General features: G+C 44.3%; 2 protein-coding genes across 2 annotated transcripts in view; one reads left to right on the top strand and one right to left on the bottom strand.

Moving 5' to 3' along the window:
- LOC310693470 (NAD(P) transhydrogenase, mitochondrial-like) overlaps positions 1 to 20466 on the bottom strand; it is a 963907-nt gene that overhangs the window by 164507 nt on the left and 778934 nt on the right. The window lies entirely within an intron of this gene.
- SLC12A1 (solute carrier family 12 member 1) overlaps positions 1 to 20466 on the top strand; it is an 82361-nt gene that overhangs the window by 60243 nt on the left and 1652 nt on the right. The window contains exons 20-26 of the mRNA XM_083476070.1: positions 3851 to 3957; positions 7016 to 7098; positions 11413 to 11556; positions 14140 to 14271; positions 14476 to 14587; positions 15828 to 15914; positions 17824 to 17959. Coding sequence (XP_083332196.1) covers positions 3851 to 3957; positions 7016 to 7098; positions 11413 to 11556; positions 14140 to 14271; positions 14476 to 14587; positions 15828 to 15914; positions 17824 to 17959 — 801 coding nt within the window. The remainder of the gene's footprint in view (positions 1 to 3850; positions 3958 to 7015; positions 7099 to 11412; positions 11557 to 14139; positions 14272 to 14475; positions 14588 to 15827; positions 15915 to 17823; positions 17960 to 20466) is intronic.

The following is a 20466-nucleotide window of genomic DNA, read 5'->3' as shown; positions in this document are numbered from 1 at the left end:
CATATTGATTAATATTATCCTTCCTAACTCGCACTAGCAAGTTTCTTTATACAGCAGAGTGCATTTCCCCTTTAGAAGAAGAGGAAGAAGAGTTTGGATTTGATATCCCACCTTTCACTCCCTTTAAGGAGTCTCAGAGCGGCTAACATTCTCCTTTCCCTTCCTCCCCCACAACAAACACTCTGTGAGGTGAGTGGGGCTGAGAGACTTCAAAGAAGTGTGACTGGCCCAAGGTCACCCAGCAGCTGCATGTGGAGGAGCGGAGACGCGAACCCAGTTCCCCAGATTACGAGACTACCGCTCTTAACCACTACACCACACTGGCTTTACACAGCAAGAAGCTGGTTGCAGACTCATGTGAGTCTCATAAGATAATAAGTAATTCAATCTGGCTTGCCCAGATTGAGATATGTTCTATTACTCCAGTTAAGACCCCTTTGATCCCTCCTAAAAGAATAAAGACACAACAGTCTTGTTCATAAGTAACAAAAAGTAGTTTTAGTCACGATCAGGCTGAGCACAGCATGATCCCTGAAGGCAGGCTTTAGGCTTAAAGTTGCAAATATGTACAAACAGGTTTACCCCATGCAGGAGATAACCTAGGGACTTCTGGCTGACAGCCAGCCGTGCAGTCCAGGTGAAGCAAGAAGCAGGCAGGACGAAAAAGAAGGGAGGTGGCTACATGACTTGGCCTTTTGCCAGGTCTGGAAAGGACACACCTACCTACTAGTCACATGCAAAAGAAGGGATGCTCCAGGCCAGGAGGAACAGGAAGTTTTGACTGGCTGGACCAAACATTCCCTTGCATGTCCACTCTAGCAAAACCAGGAATGTTGTATTTGACTGCTCCCAGTGGATTACATCCCACAAAAGTTAATAGCCTGCAATTTTGTTTAATTTTCCACTGGCTTGCTCCTCCACAGCCAGCACTGATATATTGTTTACTAGCCTCTTAACTACCTACCGTCAAGTAGACTTGTGGAGGAGGGATGGAGTCATTTGTTCCCCCCACACTTTAAAAGATGACTTTAGAAGAATGTCATCTTCTCCTCCCCATTCCCTAGCTGCACTCCCATTGTTAAGGAAGACCCTTTCCTTCCTCTGCAGCTCGTGCAGACTCAGTGTTGACATCTGTCTGTCTTGAGAGACAATGGAAGAGTATGCCATTGAGGATAAACTCTCCATTGGAGAGTCACAGCACCTGCTGTGGCTGTAGAGACCAATATGGGAAAGACATGTTTTATTGCAGATGGGGCAGATGATAGGGTTGCCATATCCCCAAAAGTGAAAATCCGATTCAGCAAAAAAAAATATCCACCCAGACACCATTTTTGCAGCCCAATTCATGGGAAAACCCAAACGTATGGCAGCCCTAGCAGATGATGGCATCTGGTTTCACTGTTACAGACGCACCATGGTGTTTTTTCAGTCTGCACTCCCCCCGCCCCCAGCAGTCATTCTCCTCTGGTTACTGCTGTGGATACACAATCTGACTGTCTGTCTCCATGCACTGCAGACATCTGCAAGGGATTCCCACATGGTGGGGTTAATGTTGCCAGCCCTCGTGCCATGTTTGCAGACATCTTTATAATGCAGATTTGGTCTGCCAGTGGGCCTGGTGCCTGAAGCCAGCTCCCCATAAAGTACATCCTTGGAGATCATCTCCCGTTCTGTGTACATTACCAAGCCACTGAAGACATCACTGAGACAGAAATGAGAACATGCTGGGAATACTGGCTTGGAAGAGCACGTATTTGTTTCAGGGATGTAACGATCTATCCTTCCTCCGTGAGCCCTCTTACTCGCTTGCATGGAATTTCTGGCTACCTATAGCTACCAGGTGAGCTGTTAAATACACAGCAGCACCACAGGTGAAATCTAATAAATGAAACGATAATAACCCTCATCTTCTTTGTCTCTGTATGGAACTGAATGTTACATTCAAATCAAATACCTTCAAATCAAATGCCTTTATTGGCATCGCAATATAAAACGTTTCAAATCACTGGGATAATTAAAGGGACAAGGGTGAAGCTGTCGAGGGTTAAAGAGTCACACTGTGGTCGCGTGCACTTAGATATTCTGCTACGCTCAGTCTATTTCCCGAAGGGATAGTCCGTTGGGAACCCTTGGGTAAAATTGTGGCTAAAAAGGATGCTACCAGAGCAGTGGTATCTTTGTCCTGATCTGCCAGGAGAAACCTCATTTGGCTTCTTCTCGGAGTTGTGGGCCGGAGATTTTGCTCAGCATCAGATGGTGAGGTCTACTGTGTAGAGAGCAATCTAAGAGAATGTGGTCCATTGAATCTGGTGCTTCTTGGTTGCAGGCACGCAAACAGGCTTGATATGGAGTATGTGAGAATCTGCCTTTAGTCACTGCAGAAGGGAAAGTATTTAATCTCGCGAGCATAAAGGCTCTTCAATGGGACGGGAGTAGTAAATTCTTTAGGTATTTGGCACAGGTTCCATAGGATGTTGTGACACTTAAGGAGAACTGTGGAGAACAAGATCTCGGAGTATGAGGTAGAAAGCACTGTCATGGTCACAGAGGCGCTGCTTGATTAATTGGAATATGTGACTTTCGTCACATGCTTCAAGGCTTTAGAGAGCAATGGCCAAACTATGGATTTTGTCATGAATTGCTCTATACCAGGGATGTCTACCTGGCCGACCGCGATCGACTGGTCGATCCCCCCCAAAAGTCAACAATTTTGACTTTCTTCCCTAACAAAAGCTAATCAACTATGACCTGACCCCCGCCCCCCAAAAAGGGGTAGATCACTGCCAGTTTTTTACTCTGTGAGTAGATCACAGTCTCTTGGAAGTTGGACGTCCCTGCTCTATACATCTGGATGAGATGTGTTCTTCAAGCATAGAGGTTAAGAAGGAGTTAAATGTTGTTGTATAGTGGACTTTCAGCCAGGCCTTGATTGTAGAGAGCCATGCTTTGGTTTCCATCAGATGTTGGCCAGTTTCAGCACATAAGGTTAAATAACTTATGCATTTAGGGGCATCAAAGATCTGACATTCTCAGCTAGCCTTTTAAACATTTCCTGGAGCTCTCTGGCTTGCGCCTCCATTTAAATGGGTCCCAGCCATGCCCCCCCCAATCCCCCCAGCCAGCAGATTGGCTGGCTGGTTGCTGACGTGGCCAAGATCCTCCGGGCAATGCCAGCTCCCGAAGGAGAGTGGGTAGCCACATGGTCCACCGCAACTCCTCCCCACGGTGAAGTGGAGTGGACTTGCAGACAATAACGCACAAATCCTGGCCCCCTAAATGTGCTCAGCTAGGTGTGAATTATTTCCTAGGATGCTAGGAATCCTGCAGCCTGATTCAGCAAGTTCAAAGTAAGTCCTGCTGTGTTCAATAGGACTTACAAGTAATTGTATTTAGGACTGCACCAGTAAATTAAATAAAAGGACCTGAATAAAAGGATCTAGTCTTAGATACTAGAACTCTTTACAGGAATCTCATGCCATGCTTTCATAATGGGTGCTACTGCAAACCTGGTGCTATCATGTTAAAAATGAGCACATGAACAGTAACATGAAAACTCCGTTGATCTTAAATTATTAAATCGTTTTAATGAGCAGGCATCAGAAAAAAATGCAAATGTATGCTAATTTAGCAAAGCTACATTTCTGTCATCTAAAAACCATTTACAGCCGAGATGATTTAGAGCTAATCTTTATATGTGCTGCTTGGGTACAAGCATGAAGGACACTCACCAAATGTAATTTAATCTCAAATCCCTCCAGAACATTACTTCAGTTATCTTTTGCCATTATTTCTCATTTTGGATGAACCTTGCACATGCATCTTGTTAAACACTGCCTCTTAATATTACTAGGCATCCGGCTTGGGCAGGATGAGACCAAATACTTTGGTGCTTGGATTTAAAAAGGACTGGAAAGAAGCCACCGCAGTAGAAGTTGAAAATTACATGGGTGTCGTACAGTAAGTTGAAGAATTTAGCATGCTGCTTTGGGGCAAAACTGGAACTGTTTGCCATCTCTCAATAATAGTGCAGTGTTTCTCAGACATGGGTCTGCAGCTGTTGTGGGACTACAACTCCCATCATCCATAGCTTGCAGGACCAGTGGTCAGGGATGATGGGAGTTGTAGTCCCACAACAGCTAGAGACCCAAGTTTGATGGTGTCACAACAAATAAAGACACCATCAAACTTGAGGATTCCAGTTTCAAACAGTGGACCACACAGTAAGTAGGGAGTAATCAAAACCCCGGCTGGGGAGTAGGGCGACAACAGACCACCACTACATCTATAGTCCTTGTGCCTCATGTTGGCCAGGGCATAAGATGGTGGCAATGTTTTCAATTTTTGATGCACCAGTTGGCACAGCTGAGGGACCTGAGAACCACGAGCCCTTGAGGGATCCATGAGGCTTTGGGTCTGCTAGATCTGGTACCCAACCTCCAAATGCCCCATTTTGGGGCTTCCTGTTACTACTGGTAACAGCTTTCCCACCTGATTGGTCAAAACTAGGACCTCCAACATAGCAGAAAACCCCCTCCAACGTGAAGAAGAAGAAGAGCAGTTTGGATTTGATATCCCGCTTTATCACTACCCGAAGCAGTCTCAAAGCGGCTAACATTCTCCTTTCCCTTCCTCCCCCACAACAAACACTCTGTGAGGTGAGTGGGGCTGAGAGACTTCAAAGAAGTGTGACTAGTCCAAGGTCACCCAGCAGCTGCATGTGGAGGAGCAGAGACGCGAACCAGGTTCCCCAGATTATGAGTCCACCGCTCTTAACCACTACACCATACTGGCAGAAAACACAGATTATAACATAATGCCTCCCCACCCCCAGCCATCAACATGAGATGTTTAGGACCACAACCCCAAACCAGTTTCTCCTTCACATGCATATTGGTGTGCAGAGCGAAAGAGCCATCATGCTTGACATTAAAAGCATGTGTTTTGATGGCCACACTACAAATTTCAAGCCTGTTTCAAAACTGTTTAATTGTCATGGCTCCCAGTACAAGAATCCTATAGACTGCAATTTCACCAATAGCATAGGACAGCCAGCCAAGAGTTATTGGCTACTTCACAAAATTACAATTCCTGAAGTTCTTGGAATTAACCGTGACCATTAAACTAGTTTCAAACTATTTTAAATTTGTTAACCTACACATGCCTTGAAATAGGAAGGTTTCTTTTATTCTGCCGTACAGTCATTGACTTCATTGGCTTAATTTGAAATGTAAAATTTGGAAATTTAATAAAGGTTATTTTTTAAATAAAAAGGAAAAGAAATAGGAAGGTTTCTCCGTGAAAGAGCCATATGGCTGAGAGCAAAATAACTTGATTAGGCATTTATCTCAAGCAAAATCTACTTTGTGCTTCCCTTCATGGCTCAAGCTACAGGTTGCAGGGACTGCCAATATTCTTTCATCTGCATTTTGCTTCATTTGTTTTTTAACCCCGAACAACCTGGGCATACAGAGCCCAAGCAGACGAGTGGCAGGAACAGATAAACTGCATAATTTCTCCCCCTCCTGCTCTCCCCTCCCAAAAAACCCCCAACTGATGGAGCTTTTTCACTGGCAGGAAAATGCAGAGAAGATATTTCCACTTGTGGATTAAAAAAAACCTCATGGGAAACAGTGATTTTTAAGCAACATCTTCCTTCTGCATCTACTACAGTGGTACCTTGGTTCTCAAACTTAATCTGTTCCAGAGGTCCGTTCCAAAACCAAAGCGTTCCAAAACCAAGGCTTGCTTTCCCATAGAAAGTAATGCAAAACGGATTAATCCATTCCAGACTTTTAAAAGCCCTAAAACGGAATTTAACATGAATTTTACTATTTAACGAAACTATTGATCCATAAAATGAAAGCAATAATCAATGTACTGTACTATAAAATAAATAAGATAGTATTTTAGATGATAAAAATTAAAATTAATTTTTTTCTTACTTGCACTGATGATAGGCATTGTTTGGATGGGGGGTTTTTATCCATTTCCACAGTCACACAATCAATCAACCAGTAGCTGAACTGGGTTCCACGCAATCACAAAAACAAATTAACCAAAAAAGCCTCAAAAACAAAAATGCAAAATAAATAGCAAAAAAAAAAAAAGCACCAAAGTTAGCCCTTTCCAGAGGTTTGACTTCCAAAATGTTCGAAAACTAAGATTCAGCTTCTGATTGGTGCAGACGCCCCGGTAACAGCCGCACCAGACGTTCGGCTTCTGAAAAATGTTCAAAAACCGGAACACTTACTTCTGGGTTTTCGGCGTTTGGGTACCAAGGTGTTTGAGAACCAAGGTACTACTGTACTGTTATTTTTATTTCTTGTGCACCTAGAAATATACTTTGCCACTTCTGTGCCCTGTTCCTGATTTTTTTTTTCTGGTGTTACCACTGGAAACCAGCTCACACCCTTTGTGTTAACACACACTCGCAAAAGACCTGTGTAAGGTCTTGTAGATGTTTAAGCATAGTTCAGTTAAGGATAGAAGCAGGAATTATATAGGTGACTATGGCAGTGATTTTGGGAGCTGGAACTGATCAGAATCTTTTTTATATATTTTATTTTAGAATTTTTTTAGCATACAATATTATTTGCATTAATCCATAATGAATTCAATATCTTTATAGGGGTTCTTCCGACCCATGGACTTCCCGCCCGCTCCTCTCCCTGGTTTCCAATAATTTTCTCTTCTCTTTTCTGCGACTAAATACTTTTATCCAATCTATTAAATCTCCTTTTTCAATACTCTTTATCAAATTATGTTACAAGTGCGAATCCAATGTTTGCAATGCTCCTTCATATATTCTATATATCAGAATCCAAAAAGCTGGGAAATCAAAGCACTGTTGATGGTTAAAGGAGAGAGTGGGGGGGAGGATTCAAAATGGACTTTCTAACTTTAGAAATCCATTGTTTCTCATACTGCTTGTGAAAAATGTCCAAGTAAACTGTCACTATTCCAATGCTGTGTTAAAACAATTTATATGCATATATACATTTATATTTTCTTCCAGCGATGCATTTGACTTTGACTTTGGTGTGGTTGTTGCTCGAATAAGCCAAGGGTTTGACATATCACAAGTCCTCCTGGTTCAAGGTATGTTGAGACTTCATGAACTGAACTTCACAAAATTCGTGCGCTAGAGGCATTATTCCTGTAAACAAGCACATTTCCTTAACAATTCCACTAGTTTCCGAACGCACCAGCTCAATTACTTTTATGGCATGGCCATTGATTTGGTTAATTATCTTCTCTGGAGATTGGGAACTCTTAAGATATGTATAATTAGTGGGGGATTTTATGCCCCATATTTGCGATAAAATAAATCAAATGGAAATCTAGACATGAAAGTGGAGGAGTGGAAGATATTCAATGGGCTAGAAAGCTGTGCTGTCCCCGTAGAATTGTGAGAGAAAGGATTTCAGTAGATAACACTCAATTTTTTTGGGGGGGGGGGATCTGGTCAGGATTCAGATCACCAGGTAATAATAGGTGAATATTCCCCAGGTGCACAGCAGTTTTCACTGTATGTTCAAAGCACTCCCCATTTAGAAAACAGAAGTTCCTGTGCTTGAGGAAATTCTCACAGAACTGTTGGGCTATTGTTCAGCCCCGACACTGAGGTCCAGCTCCAAGGGGCTTCTGGAGGTACCCTCCCTGTGAAAAGTGAGGTTACAGGGAACCAGGCAGAGGGCCTTCTCAGTGGTGGCGCCCGCCCTGTGGAACCCCCTCCCATCAGACGTCAGGGAAATAAACAACTATCTGATTTTTAGAAGACATCTGAAGGCAGCCCTGTTTAGGGAAGTTTTTAATGTTTGATGCTTTATTGTGTTTTTAATATTCTGTTGGGAGCCACTCAGAGTGGCTGGGGAAACCCAGCCAGATGGGCAGGGTAAAGGTAAAGGGACCCCTGACGGTTAGGTCCAGTCGCGGACGACTCTGGGGTTGTGGCGCTCATCTTGCTTTACTGGCCAAGGGAGCCGGCGTACAGCTTCCGGGTCATGTGGCCAGCATGACTAAGCCGCTTCTGGCGAACCAGAGCAGCGCACAGAAACGCCGTTTACCTTCCCGCCGCAGCGCTACCTATTTATCTACTTGCACTTTTGACGTGCTTTTGAACTGCTAGGTTGGCAGGAGCAGGGACCGAGCAACGGGAGCTCACCCTGTCGCACGTATTCGAACCACCAACCTTCTGATCAGCAAGCCCTAGGCTCTGTGGTTTAGACCACAGCACCACCTGCGCTGGTATTTACACCCACAGGGTATAAATGAGATTTATTATTATTATTATTATTATTATTATTATTATTATTATTATCACCACCACCACCACCACCATCCTGGGATAAGCCCACAGACAGCTGGGTAAGATCCCAGAAGTGGCCAGGAACAGTTAGTAAAAACAGGAAACGAACATGCAAACATATCCCAATCCATGATCAAGACCCCTGGGATGAGAATGTTGGAAGGTGAAGGATAGAATGGCAGGTTGGCAGAGGAATATAATCTGAGATCCAGATCCTGGTGAACAGGGACACAAAGTTACAAGGCTTTCAGCACCGTGGACAGGTCTCTAGAGCTACCTACCCTAGTCTACTGGAGTTCCAGCTCCAAGTTCCTACATCATTCTCAGCCCAGATTAATCCTCTCAAGCGACACTCCTTGCACCTGCCCCATAGACAAGCAAAGGGCTTTAAAGAGACAGTCCTTCAGCGCTCTGGTTTCCGTCACAGTGTTCCGTTGCGCCAGAAGCAGTTTAGTCCTGCTGGCCACATGACCCAGAAAGCTGTCTGTGGACAAACGCCGGCTCCCTTAGCCTGAAAGCGAGATGAGCACCGCAACCCCATAGTCGCCTTTGACTGGACTTAACCGTCCAGGGGTCTTTTACCTTTTTCAAAATCAGTTGGTCTTGCCTTTCATTCCAGAGGGTTTCCAGAAGGGAAAGATCCCCCAAAAAATATTAAGAGCAGGGCAGGGAAATATTAAGATGAGGAACCTGTGAAGCTCCAGGTGTGGCTGGACTGCAACTTCAGCCATCCCTGACCAATGGCCATGCAAGCAAAGGCTGAAGATATTTTCAGTCTGCCAATATCTGGAGAGCAGCGAGATTCCCATCGCTGATCTTCAAGAATTAGCTTGAAATCAATATTTGGCTGTAATCATAATGCAAAATTGCAACTCTCTGCTGCCACCTGCTGCCTCTCCTAATTTCTGTCCATAGTTTCTATCCTCAAATTGCTCAGAATCCACTCACAAATATTAATGGTCTAAGTGAAGTATTTAAGGTGGGTCTTACTCTGTACACACACAAATCTCTCTCTTATCAAACTGGAACAGAGGGACAAATACAGCTGATTTGTTTGCTGTGCATACAGAAAATCAAACCTTTTTTTAAGCCAAATAATCCCGTGATCTGCGTGGCTAGAATTTTCTAAGCCAAATAATCCCGTGATCTGCGTGGCTAGAATTCAGGACAGGACAATGTTCTATTCGTTGGCTTGTCTCCAGAAGAACTACCTGTTATAATCTCTTGCTTAAAAATTGTGAGGAAACTAGCTGATATGTTTTTTTTTTTACTAATCTGAGATACATCCTAGAAGATTACAATGAAATAAGAGCAGATATCAATTCTGTACCATTAGAGTAAAGCACTACAAATGCTAAGAAACTGAAATAAGAAAAAGAAAATAAGAGGAACTAATTATTATCATTATTATTATTATTATTATTATTATTATTATTATTATTTATACCCCACCCATCTGGCTGGGTTTCCCCAGCCGCTCTGGGCGGCTTCCAACAAAACACTAAAATACAATAACCTATTAAACATTAAAAGCTTCCCTAAACAGGGCTGCCTTCAGATGTCTTCTAAAAGTTTGGTAGTTATTTTTCTCTTTGACATCTGGTGGAAGGGTGTTCCACAGGGTGGGTGCCACTACCGAGAAGGCCCTCTGCCTGGTTCCCTGTAACTTGGCTTCTCGCAGTGAGGGAACCGCCAGAAGGCCCTCAGCACTGGACCTCAGTGTCCGGGCAGAACGATGGAGGTGATATGCTCCTTCAGGTATACTGGGCCGAGGCCGTTTAGGGCTTTAAAGGTCAGCACCAACACTTTGAATTGTGCTCGGAAACGTACTGAATCTTAAACAAAGAACTCCCAACATTCTGAACAGATCTAGAGTAAATTTATGTAGAAGACTGGAAATGGATAAAAAAAAATGGTCTGTTCACATTCAACTACAACATTTTTTTTTAAAAAAAGAACAGTCTGTACTTTACAAGTCTTTTAATTTTGATGAAATATGAAAGTGGTCATAATCATGCCAAAACCACATATTTACATGGGAATGTAATTTAAAGGAAATTATATTTCTGCCACTGTCCTTTCTGTGGAACTAGGTATGCTTTCTGTATCACCTTATTTAGAGCATTACTTTGCAAACAGCTCATTCCTGTATCTGTTTGTTCAGAAGTGATTCCCATGGAGCTCAGTGGGGTTTAGTCCCAAATAAGGGGGATTGTAGCCCAAATCTCTTTCCACTGTAGTACAGATGGGAAGGCCTGGGGGGGGGGATGGAAAAATTGGGGGGGGGAGCCAGTGTCAAACTGTTTTGTTTTTTTTCAATTTTTCTGGAAAAAAACAGCTTTGGAAAAACCGGAGGGGGGGGGGGGAATCTGTTTTTTTCCGATTTTTCCAGGGTTTTCCCAGGCCTTCCCGTCTCTGCACAGGAGTACTTGTCCAGAATGTAGTGAAACAAAACAGAGAAATGAAATATTTGTGCTGGACATTGACCATGCTTTCAGTTTAAGTTTGCATACATTAGCATTATTAGCATATTGAGCTTAGAAGTCAACACAAGAAAGTCTGAAGAACATTTTTTTTGGTTCCTGCGTAAGGATCTATTATGGGATGCGGGTGGCGCTGTGGGTTAAACCGCAGAGCCTAGGACTTGCCGATCAGAAGGTCGGCGGTTCAAATCCCCTGTTGTTGAGCTCCTGTTGTTCAGTCCCTGCTCCTGCCCACCTAGCAGTTTGAAAGCGCGTCAAGTGCAAGTAGATAAATAGGTACCACTCCAGCGGGAAGGTAAACGGCATTTCCGTGTGCTGCTCTGGTTCACCAGAAGCGGCTTAGTCATGCTGGCCACATGACCTGGAAGCTGTACGCCGGCTCCCTTGACCAGTAAAACGAGATGAGCGCTGCAACCCCAGAGTCGTCACGACTGGACCTAACGGTCAGGTGTCCCTTTACCTTTAAAGATCTATTTAATGCAAGGTAATTGTGGCCAATGAAAAGCAATTTCATTCACAGCACATTCACAGAGGTTCAAATGCCACAGATCTAACTGGATCTTATCTGTCTTTCTCAACTCACAAGCAATTATTATTGCCAGTTTTGCATTCTCTTGACAGAGGAATTGAAAAAGCTGGAGCAGGAGAGGCAAGTTCTAGAGGCTACCATTAAGGACAGCGAATTTGAAGAAGGAAATGGCGGCATCCAGAGATACTTCAGAAGAGCCGCCAAGCTCAACATTACAAAGACTATACCCAAAAAAGGCAAGCCCTGAAGCTGAAAGATAAAATACATAATAGCTTATTGGTCACTGTAATGGGTATGAGTTACTCGTGCGTAAACTGGTGCCTTTCTCGGCTAATTTGCCTTGTTAAACCTTTCTGACTGCACAGCCCTTTCTCATCGTGGCTGCCTCAGTCGCTGGCAGAATCTGTCAGTGGGCATTTCTTGAACCTCTTCCAACATAAAAGTTGTTTGACACCCAGTCTCCTCCTCCTCTCACTGCGCGGGAGTCTTCTGCGCAGGGAGGGCGTGGGTAGCGGAGGACCTGGGCTCTCCTCACTGATGTCCAGTGAAGAGTCCTGGAGCCCTCTCTCCAATTCCCCCATCTGCCCCCCTTTATCCCTGGTGTTGCGCTGATTGGCTTCCCCCTCTACTGAGCTGTTTCTCCCCCTGCTGCTGGGTCCTTTGCCAGCATCATCTAGGAGCCTCCCCTTCGCCTCTCGCTCCGATGTCAGTTCCCTGACAGTCACAACCAGTTTTCCCGAAGAGCCAATTTCAGAAGGGAACCCAAGGGTATCCATGTTAGCCTGTTGCAACAAAAACTGTCAAGTACCATACTTTTCCGTGTATAAGACACATCAAAGAGGGAGCAGGGATGTCTTCACCTGACGTGCATGACCTTTTCTGTTTTAATATCCTTCCGAACTTATGCTAGCAAGTTTTACATCCCCCTTTTAAACGCACAGTGGATAGCTGGTTGCAGGCTTGTTTAAGCCTCTCACTATTACCTTCCTGGTAAGTTCCCTTATACCCCCCTTAAAAGAATAAACACACCACAATCCTGTGTAAAGTATACTCACATTCAGTTCACAGTTGGGTCCCTGAAGGCAGACTTAGTTACAAAGTACCGTATTTTTCGCTCTATAAGATGCACCTTTTCCCTCCTAAAAAGTAAGGGGAAATGTGTGTGCGTCTTATGAAGCGAATGCAGGCTGTGCAGCTACCCCAGAAGCCAGAACAGCAAGAGGGATTGCTGTGCAGCGATCCCTCTTGCTGTTCTGGCTTCTGGGATAGCCGCGCAAAGCCTCTTCAGGGCAGGGGAGCGTTCCTCCTGCTGCCCTGAAGACGCTTTGCATTGCTTTCACTGAAGCCAGAACAACAAGAGGGATCGCTACGCAGCGATCCCTCTTGCTGTTCTGGCTTCTGGGATTCAGAATATTTTTTTTCTTGTTTTCCTCCTCCAAAAACTAGGTGAGTCTTACGGTCTGGTGCGTCTTATAGAGTGAAAAATATGGTATATACATGTGGATCTACTCCATATAGGGGTTAATCCCAGTGACTGCAGGCTGACAGTCACTGCAGTTCACACAACGAAAGGAAGATGGAAAAGAGAGAGGAGGGCTGCATATCTTGTGGGTTTGTTACCTGCCCAGGTAAGGTCACACCCACCTCTAGTCACATGCAAGAAGAGGTATGTCCCTACCCAGGAGGAAACAGGAAGTTCCGACTGGCCGGACCAAACATCCCCTTGCATGTCCACTCTAGGAAAACAAGGAATGTTGTATTTGACTGCTATCTATGTATCACATCCCACACAAATGCAGTGTGGGTGAAGAACAAACTCACTGCATTGCAAGCCACTAATCTCACAGCCTTTTGAGCAACTGAATGACACTAACCAAACATGATTCAAAGTAGCAACAAGTTATTTAGAAACAAAAGAGGGTGGTTCTCACCCACAAAAGAGGGTGGAGCTGCCCTTGAGACTGACCCAGAAACTCCAGCGGGTGCAGAATGCCGCGGCGAGACTCCTTACGAGGTCCTCGCTGTGAGATCACATTCATCCGGTGCTATACCAGATGCACTGGCTCCCAGTGGGGTACAGGATCAGGTTGCTGGTTTTAACCTTTAAAGCCCTATACAGCCTAGGACCCTCGTACCTACGAGACCACCTCTCCTGGTATGTCCCACAGAGGACATTACGGTCTTCAAACAAAAACATCCTGAAGGTCCCAGGCCACAGAGAGGTTAGGCTGGCCTCAGCTAGAGCCAGGGCTTTTTCGGCTGTGGCTCCAATCTGGTGGAACGCTCTGTCACAAGAGACTAGGGCCCTGTGAGACTTGACATCTTTCCGCAGGGCCTGCAAGAGAGAGCTGTTCCACCAGGCCTTTGGTCAGGGCGCAGCCTGACTCCCTCCTTTGGCAATCTTCACAGAATTTTAGCCTAATGGTTGCCATCATTTTGAGTTGAATTAATTTTATAAGGAAATGATTTTAGAATGTTGTACTATTTTATTGTTGTTAGCCACCCTGAACCCGGCTTCGGCTGGGGAGGGCGGGATATAAATAAAAATTATGACTATTATTTATTATTATTTATTATTTTTTTATATTATTATTATTATTATTATTATTATTATTATTATTATTATTATTATTTCACTCTAGTAAATCCATGTTCCGTCCCCTGGGTTATGTAACTTAAATGTATGATCCATGAAGTGCTCAAAGGCTAAATAAGCATTTTCCATTGTACTTAACTGCCTTCCAAGTGCTAAGATGGTGTGTTGTGGAGCACTTTCGGTGATTGTGCAGAAAGGCTCTGAGTATGTCCTCTCCTTTCAGAAAGCGGCATTAGCACAATCTCTTCGATGCATGTTGGGGAATTCAATCAGCGGTTGCTGGAAGCCAGCGCTCAGTTTAAAAAAAAGCAAGGGAAAGGTACCATTGACGTGTGGTGGCTGTTTGATGACGGAGGTAAGTCGCTGAAAGGATGCCACAGTGATGGCATGGGGGAGACTGAATAGTCAAGGTAGGGTTTGCAAAATAAAAAAAAAAAAAACCAATTATCTGAAAAATTTAGAAAACCGGGGAACACAATTTTAATATTTTATTATTTTTATTATTATGCGTTGTTCTAATTTTGGTATATATTTAATTTCATAAAATCTGTCTACGCAGGGTTAACACTCCTTATTCCCTACATGCTCACCCTCCGCAAAAAATGGAAAGATTGTAAATTAAGGATTTTTACTGGTGGAAAAGTCACTCGCCTGGAAGAGGAAAAGCTAATGTATGTATGCCTTTTATGTTCTACTTAAGGTTTCCTTGCTTATAAAGATTATTTGTGCATGAGGCGAGGGGAAAGAGAGAGGGAAATTGCTGTTGATGACCTTGTATTATCAGTCCTAACTGCCTGTTACAGGGTCTTTTTAAGAATTACTGAGACGATATGTGGAGCTATCTGAAGTGCTATATAAATTCTACGTATTAGTAGTACAGTGGTACCTCGGGTTAAGTACTTAATTCGTTCCGCAGGTCCGTTCTTAACCTGAAACTGTTCTTAACCTGAAGCACCACTTTAGCTAATGGGGCCTCCTGCTGCTGCCTTGCCGCCAGAGCACGATTTCTGTTCTCATCCTGAAGCAAAGTTCTTAACCTGAAGCACTATTTCTAGGTTAGTGGAGTCTGTAACCTGAAGCATATTTAACCTGAAGCGTATGTAACCTGAGGTACCACTGTAGTATCAAACCTCCTTTATCCTCTTACCTCATAGTTTGGAGATATTTTCAGTGTTACAAAACATGAAGAAGTGTGGTATCTGTAGAAGTGTGCATGCACGTGAAAGCTTATACAGTGGTACCTCAGGTTACATACGCTTCAGGTTACAGACGCTGCTAACCCAGAAATATTTCCTCGGGTTAAGAACTTTGCTTCAGGATGAGAACAGAAATCGTGCAGCAGCGGCAGCAGGAGGCCCCATTAGCTAAAGTGGTGTTTCAGGTTAAGAACAGTTTCAGGTTAAGAACAGACCTCCAGAACGAATTAAGTTCTTAACCCGAGGTACCACTGAACCCAGAACAAACTTAGTTGGTCTCTAAGGTGCTACTGAACAATTTTTTAATTTATTTCGACAAAACATGCCCTCTGTCTGCTCTTTTTAAAGCTAAGCAGGGTCTGTTATGGTATCAGATTGGAAGAGGTCCGCATGTTGAAATTCCTGCATTTCAGGGGTTGGATTAGATGACCCCCAGGATACCTTCCAACTCTACTTTTCTGTGGTTCTATGACTGTTACTTGTTCCTGAAAATAATGCAAGTGCTTCGGCCCATGTAAAGCCCACTGGTTTTACTTCCCACTGCTCTTGGTTTTCAGCTAAATCAACTAGCTCACCCATGCCATGTTCACCACATTCTATAAGTGAGAAGTACCAATTAATGCACTTTTACTATATTTTAACTCTTTAACTAGTTATTTATTTATCAGCATTCTGAATCACAACGCTAAAAATACACCTCTCCTTTTGTTTTCAGGATGGCTTCGCTTTTAAGCAAGTTCAGAATAAAGTTTGCTGACATTCATATCATTGGTGATATCAATATGAAACCAAACAAAGAGAGGTAAGAACAAATTTTAATAATAATAATAATAATAATAATAATAATAATAATAATAATGCTGTAATCCTATAACATTTACCTGGGAGTAGGCTTCATTGAACTCAGTGTGGATTAGTTCTGAGTACGGATGCGGGTGGTGCTGTGGGTTAAACCACAGAGCCTAGGGCTTGCCGATCTGAAGGTCAGCAGTTTGAATCCCTGCGACGGAGTGAGCTCCCATTACTTGGTCCCTGCTCCTGCCAACCTAGCAGTTCGAAAGCACGAAGTGCAAGTAGATAAATAGGTACCGCTCCAGCGGGAAGGTAAACGGCTGCTCTGTGCTGCTCTGGTTCGCCAGAAGTGGCTTAGTCATGCTGGCCACATGACCCAGAAGCTGTACGTCAGCTCCCTTAGCCAGTAAAGCGTGATGAGTGCCGCAACCCCAGAGTCGTCTGCAACTGGACCTAATGGTCAGGGGTTCCTTTACCTTTACCTTTAGGCGTGTATAAGATTGTACAGTAACTCAGAAATTGGAATAAGCGAAAATACAATTTTAGTAAATTTCTAAAAACAAAAGTACTTTTTGACCCAGCACTCCTAAGAGCAGAGTTGGAGAAGGCGGAGGATCAGGCAGAGCAGAGTGCTGGTGTTACACAAACGTTGTTCCAGCGGCTTTTCCAATCTCCTCCACTGGGGTTTTTGAGCTGGAACTGCCTTAAACGCATCCCAGCCTTAGTTGACTTCTATCAACTGCCTTCATCTGGAGGCCTCCTTGAGACAAAACCTTTATTCCCAAGCAGTCCTTGCCTATAGGCTGGCACTTGTCCAGGTTTCCATCTGGTAATTTGTGATACAGAATCTCTCTTGAGTTTGGGGCCCATTCTGCCTTGATCTCAGAGGCCGAACTCATCCTGCACGTCAGCCTTATCACAGATTTCTGGCTCCTCGCTCCCAGATGGAGCCTGACTCAGGACTTGGTGCAAGGCTGGGGCCTCCTGGTCATCATCTGGCAAGGACTCCACCAGTCAAGACATGACATTTGGTGCTGAAATAAGAAATAGGGCCTTCTGTCCTGTCACATGCATTGGACGTTACAGTAATAGCAAACTACACCCATGTTCTGCTGCACTGGTCAGGGGCAGAGGGCTTGTTTGGGCTCTTCCATGGTACAAATCTGAGTGTAATGAAAATCTGACAAACTAATTTAACCAGAGACCATGGCAGGACACTAAGAATCAATACCTGTGGCATAATGACTTGTGACTTCACATGCCAGTTTCATATCTCTGAAAAGCTATTATTGACAAACTATAGTCGCAATTCAAGACAGAATTAGGTGCACATTGAAGTATAGCCCAAATGCTGGATTGTGGCCTCCCCCCCCACACACACCTTTTTGTTGTTGTTGTTGTTGTTGTTGCTTCCTCCACAGTTTTAGCAGGCATAGGCAAACTCCGGCCCTCCAGATGTTTGGGACTACAAGTCCCATCATCCCTGACCACTGGTCCTGTTAGCTAGGGATGATGGGAATTGTAGTCCCAAACATCTGGAGGGCCGGAGTTTGCCTATGCCTGGTTTTAGTAATACAGCCAAACAACAGGAGTCAAAACAAGGAAAAGAGAAAACTCTTGTTTTCTTCTTGTGTACACAGAAATGAATGTAGTATACTTTGCTGCTATGTTTTATTTTACAGTTAAGATAGATAAAAAGCTTAGCAGTGACAAATGCAGACCTGTCTAGACAAGGTGTTTCCACAATGAAGCTGTTCATATATAACGGAGCATAAAATCTGATGCCTGAAGTCTAAAGATTTTGAATGAAATTCAGCCACAATTCCAAAACCAACAGAGTCTACCCCATTCTAAGGTATATCTGTGAAATAATGAGTTAGAGTCCCGCTGTGATGCCTCCTTTATAATTTCTGTTCCAGCTGGAAATTCTTTGAAGAGATGATTGAACCATACCGCCTTCATGAAAGCTGCAAAGATTTAACAACTGCTGAGAAATTAAAGAGAGAGGCCCCCTGGAAAATCACTGATGCAGAGCTGGAAGCAGTCAAGGAAAAGGTAAAGCGCAATACCTGCCATTACTTTTGACATTGCGGGATGGCTAGTCGAGAAGGAAAATCGTGCACAAGCACTACCTGAGAACAATAAGGCAAATCTGGTAGGTCACAAAGGAAAGAGAGAACCTAGCTTCATTAGCTGTCAGGAAATTGGTGAGCATCTTATCAAATGGTGAAGTTTGACAGAAAACAGTATTGAATTTGAACCCCTTGTATAGAATTAAGGCAGGTGCACTGCTACTAGTCAAAACATGGATAATATTGTTGATTTATGGCATTAATCTGGCCAGAGGTGACTCAAGATGGCATGCAGGCTTTAAAGACACTGCTTCTAATGTTTCGGGATGGACTGGTTCCAATCGACAATAATAAACCACTAGACTAAGGGCATATGGGACGTGGGTGGCGGTGTGGGTTAAACCACAGAGCCTAGGACTTGCCGATCAGAAGGTCAGCGGTTCAAATCCCTACAACAGAGTGAGCTCCCGTTGCTTGGTCCCTGCTCCTGCCAACCTAGCAGTTCAAAAGCACGTCAAAGTGCAAGTAGATAAATAGGTACTGCTCCGGCGGGAAGGTAAACGGCATTTCCGTGGGTTGCTCTGGTTCGCCAGAAGCGGCTTAGTCATGCTGGCCACATGACCCGGAAGCTGTACACCAGCTCCCTTGGCCAATAAAGCGAGATGAGCGCCGCAACCCCAGAATCGGTCATGATTGGACCTAATGGTCAGGGGTCCCTCTACCTAAGGGCATATGCGCAATGAAATATTTACCAGTTTTTACATGGCCCTGTGGTCTAAACCACTGAGCCTCTTGGGTTTGCCAGTCGAAAGGTCGCGGTTTGAATCCCCGTGACAGGGTGAGCTCCTGTTGCTCGGTCCCTGCTCCTGCCAACCTAGCAGTTCAAAAGCACGTCAAAAGTGCAAGTAGATAAATAGGTAGCGCTGCGGCAGGAAGGTAAACGGCGTTTCCGTGCGGTCTGGTTTCCTTCACAGTGTTCTGTTGCGCCAGAAGCGGTTTAGTCCTGTTGGCCACATGACCTGGAAAGCTGTCTGTGGACAAACGCCAGCTCCCTTGGCCTGAAAGCGAGATGAGCACCGCAACCCCACAGTCACCTTTGACTGGACTTAACCATCCAGTGGTCCTTTACCTTTACCCAGCCTCTGCACTTGGCCTGTGGGACTCTCCGCAGGCCACCCACCTTTTCACAGACCACACCTTCCTTGAGTGCTTCTGGTGGGCTGGGGTGTGCCCATGATCTGTGATAATGCTTCTGGTTTTCCTCGAAGGAGGATGGCGAGATGGTGTGTGTGTGTGTGTGTGTGTGTGTGTGTGTGTGTGTGTGTGTGTAAAAACCTCTGCCTTTTGCATGGCTGGAATATTATCTACTAAACCAGGGGTCTGCAACCTTTAAGACAAAAAGAGCCACTTGGACCCGTTTCCAAAGAAAAAAAAACCTGGGAGCCGCAAAACTCGTCATTATAAAAATAACTTTTTTGTCACTTTTTTATTATTTCTTTGTTTGACCCCTCAGAATTAATCCTCCTCATAGAAATAAACGTTAAATTAACAAGTTACCTTTTTGTGTGTGTGTGTTCTTCACTCCCCTTCAAAACAGTGACCAGTGTACATGCCCCCTTTCAATTCAGTGACCAGCGTACATGCCCCTTACAATGTAGCGGGCAGGCGGGAAGGTGACGTCGGGACGGTGTGTGACTAACGCACACACCGCCCCCATGCGATGTCACAGCCAGTACAGCGCCTGCCACAGTGGGGAGTGTCGGGGCGCACAATGCGCCCCCTCCCCTCGCTAGTATCCGCCCTGGAGCCGCAGCAAAGGTGTAAAAGAGCCACATGCGGCTCCGGAGCCGCGGGTTGCAGACCCCTGTACTAAACAATGACAAAGATATTGATTGCTCTGCTTTTTTTTACACGTAGCTCCACCTGTCACTGGTATAAGGGCCTGGGAGGTTGCCCATGCTGGAACGTGGGCTATTGGGCTAAGAAAGATCCCCTGTTCTGAAGAATCCCAAGAACTTCAATTTGGGGAGGGGGCTATGGGTTGTCTGCATCACATTTCAAGTCCCTAACAGAACAACGTTACTCCAAGGGTCCTTGGGAAGAGGGAGTGAGAATTCAGTTTAAGGACACCATCCTATCCACCCTTATGCTGGAAGTAAATTCCATTTAATATAGCGGGGCTTGCTTCTGAATAAACATGCATGGGGCTGCTCTGTAAGTTGCTGATATAGATATGCTGCAGCTATTGAATGTAACAAAATGGGAAGCAGAAAAGTAAAATTGCTGGAAATGTTGAAGCCATGGAATAAAATCGCTTTTGCGGGCGGGGGTAAGAGGCAGAAATGTTTTCTTTTACTGGTGGGGGGGAATTAAAAATGAAAAAAAAGCAAGCAATATCATTGCCCAGGCAAACTTAGTTAGGAAATATGCTGTTGTCATCTGGGTAGGGAGCATTCTATAGAGAAAGTAGATTATATTCTATATTCCCTC

Source organism: Podarcis liolepis (genome assembly GCF_965112155.1).
Source record: "Podarcis liolepis genome assembly, chromosome: 14".
NCBI classification, from domain to species: Eukaryota; Metazoa; Chordata; class Lepidosauria; order Squamata; family Lacertidae; genus Podarcis; species Podarcis liolepis.
This window is presented reverse-complemented; position numbering and strand designations above follow the sequence as displayed.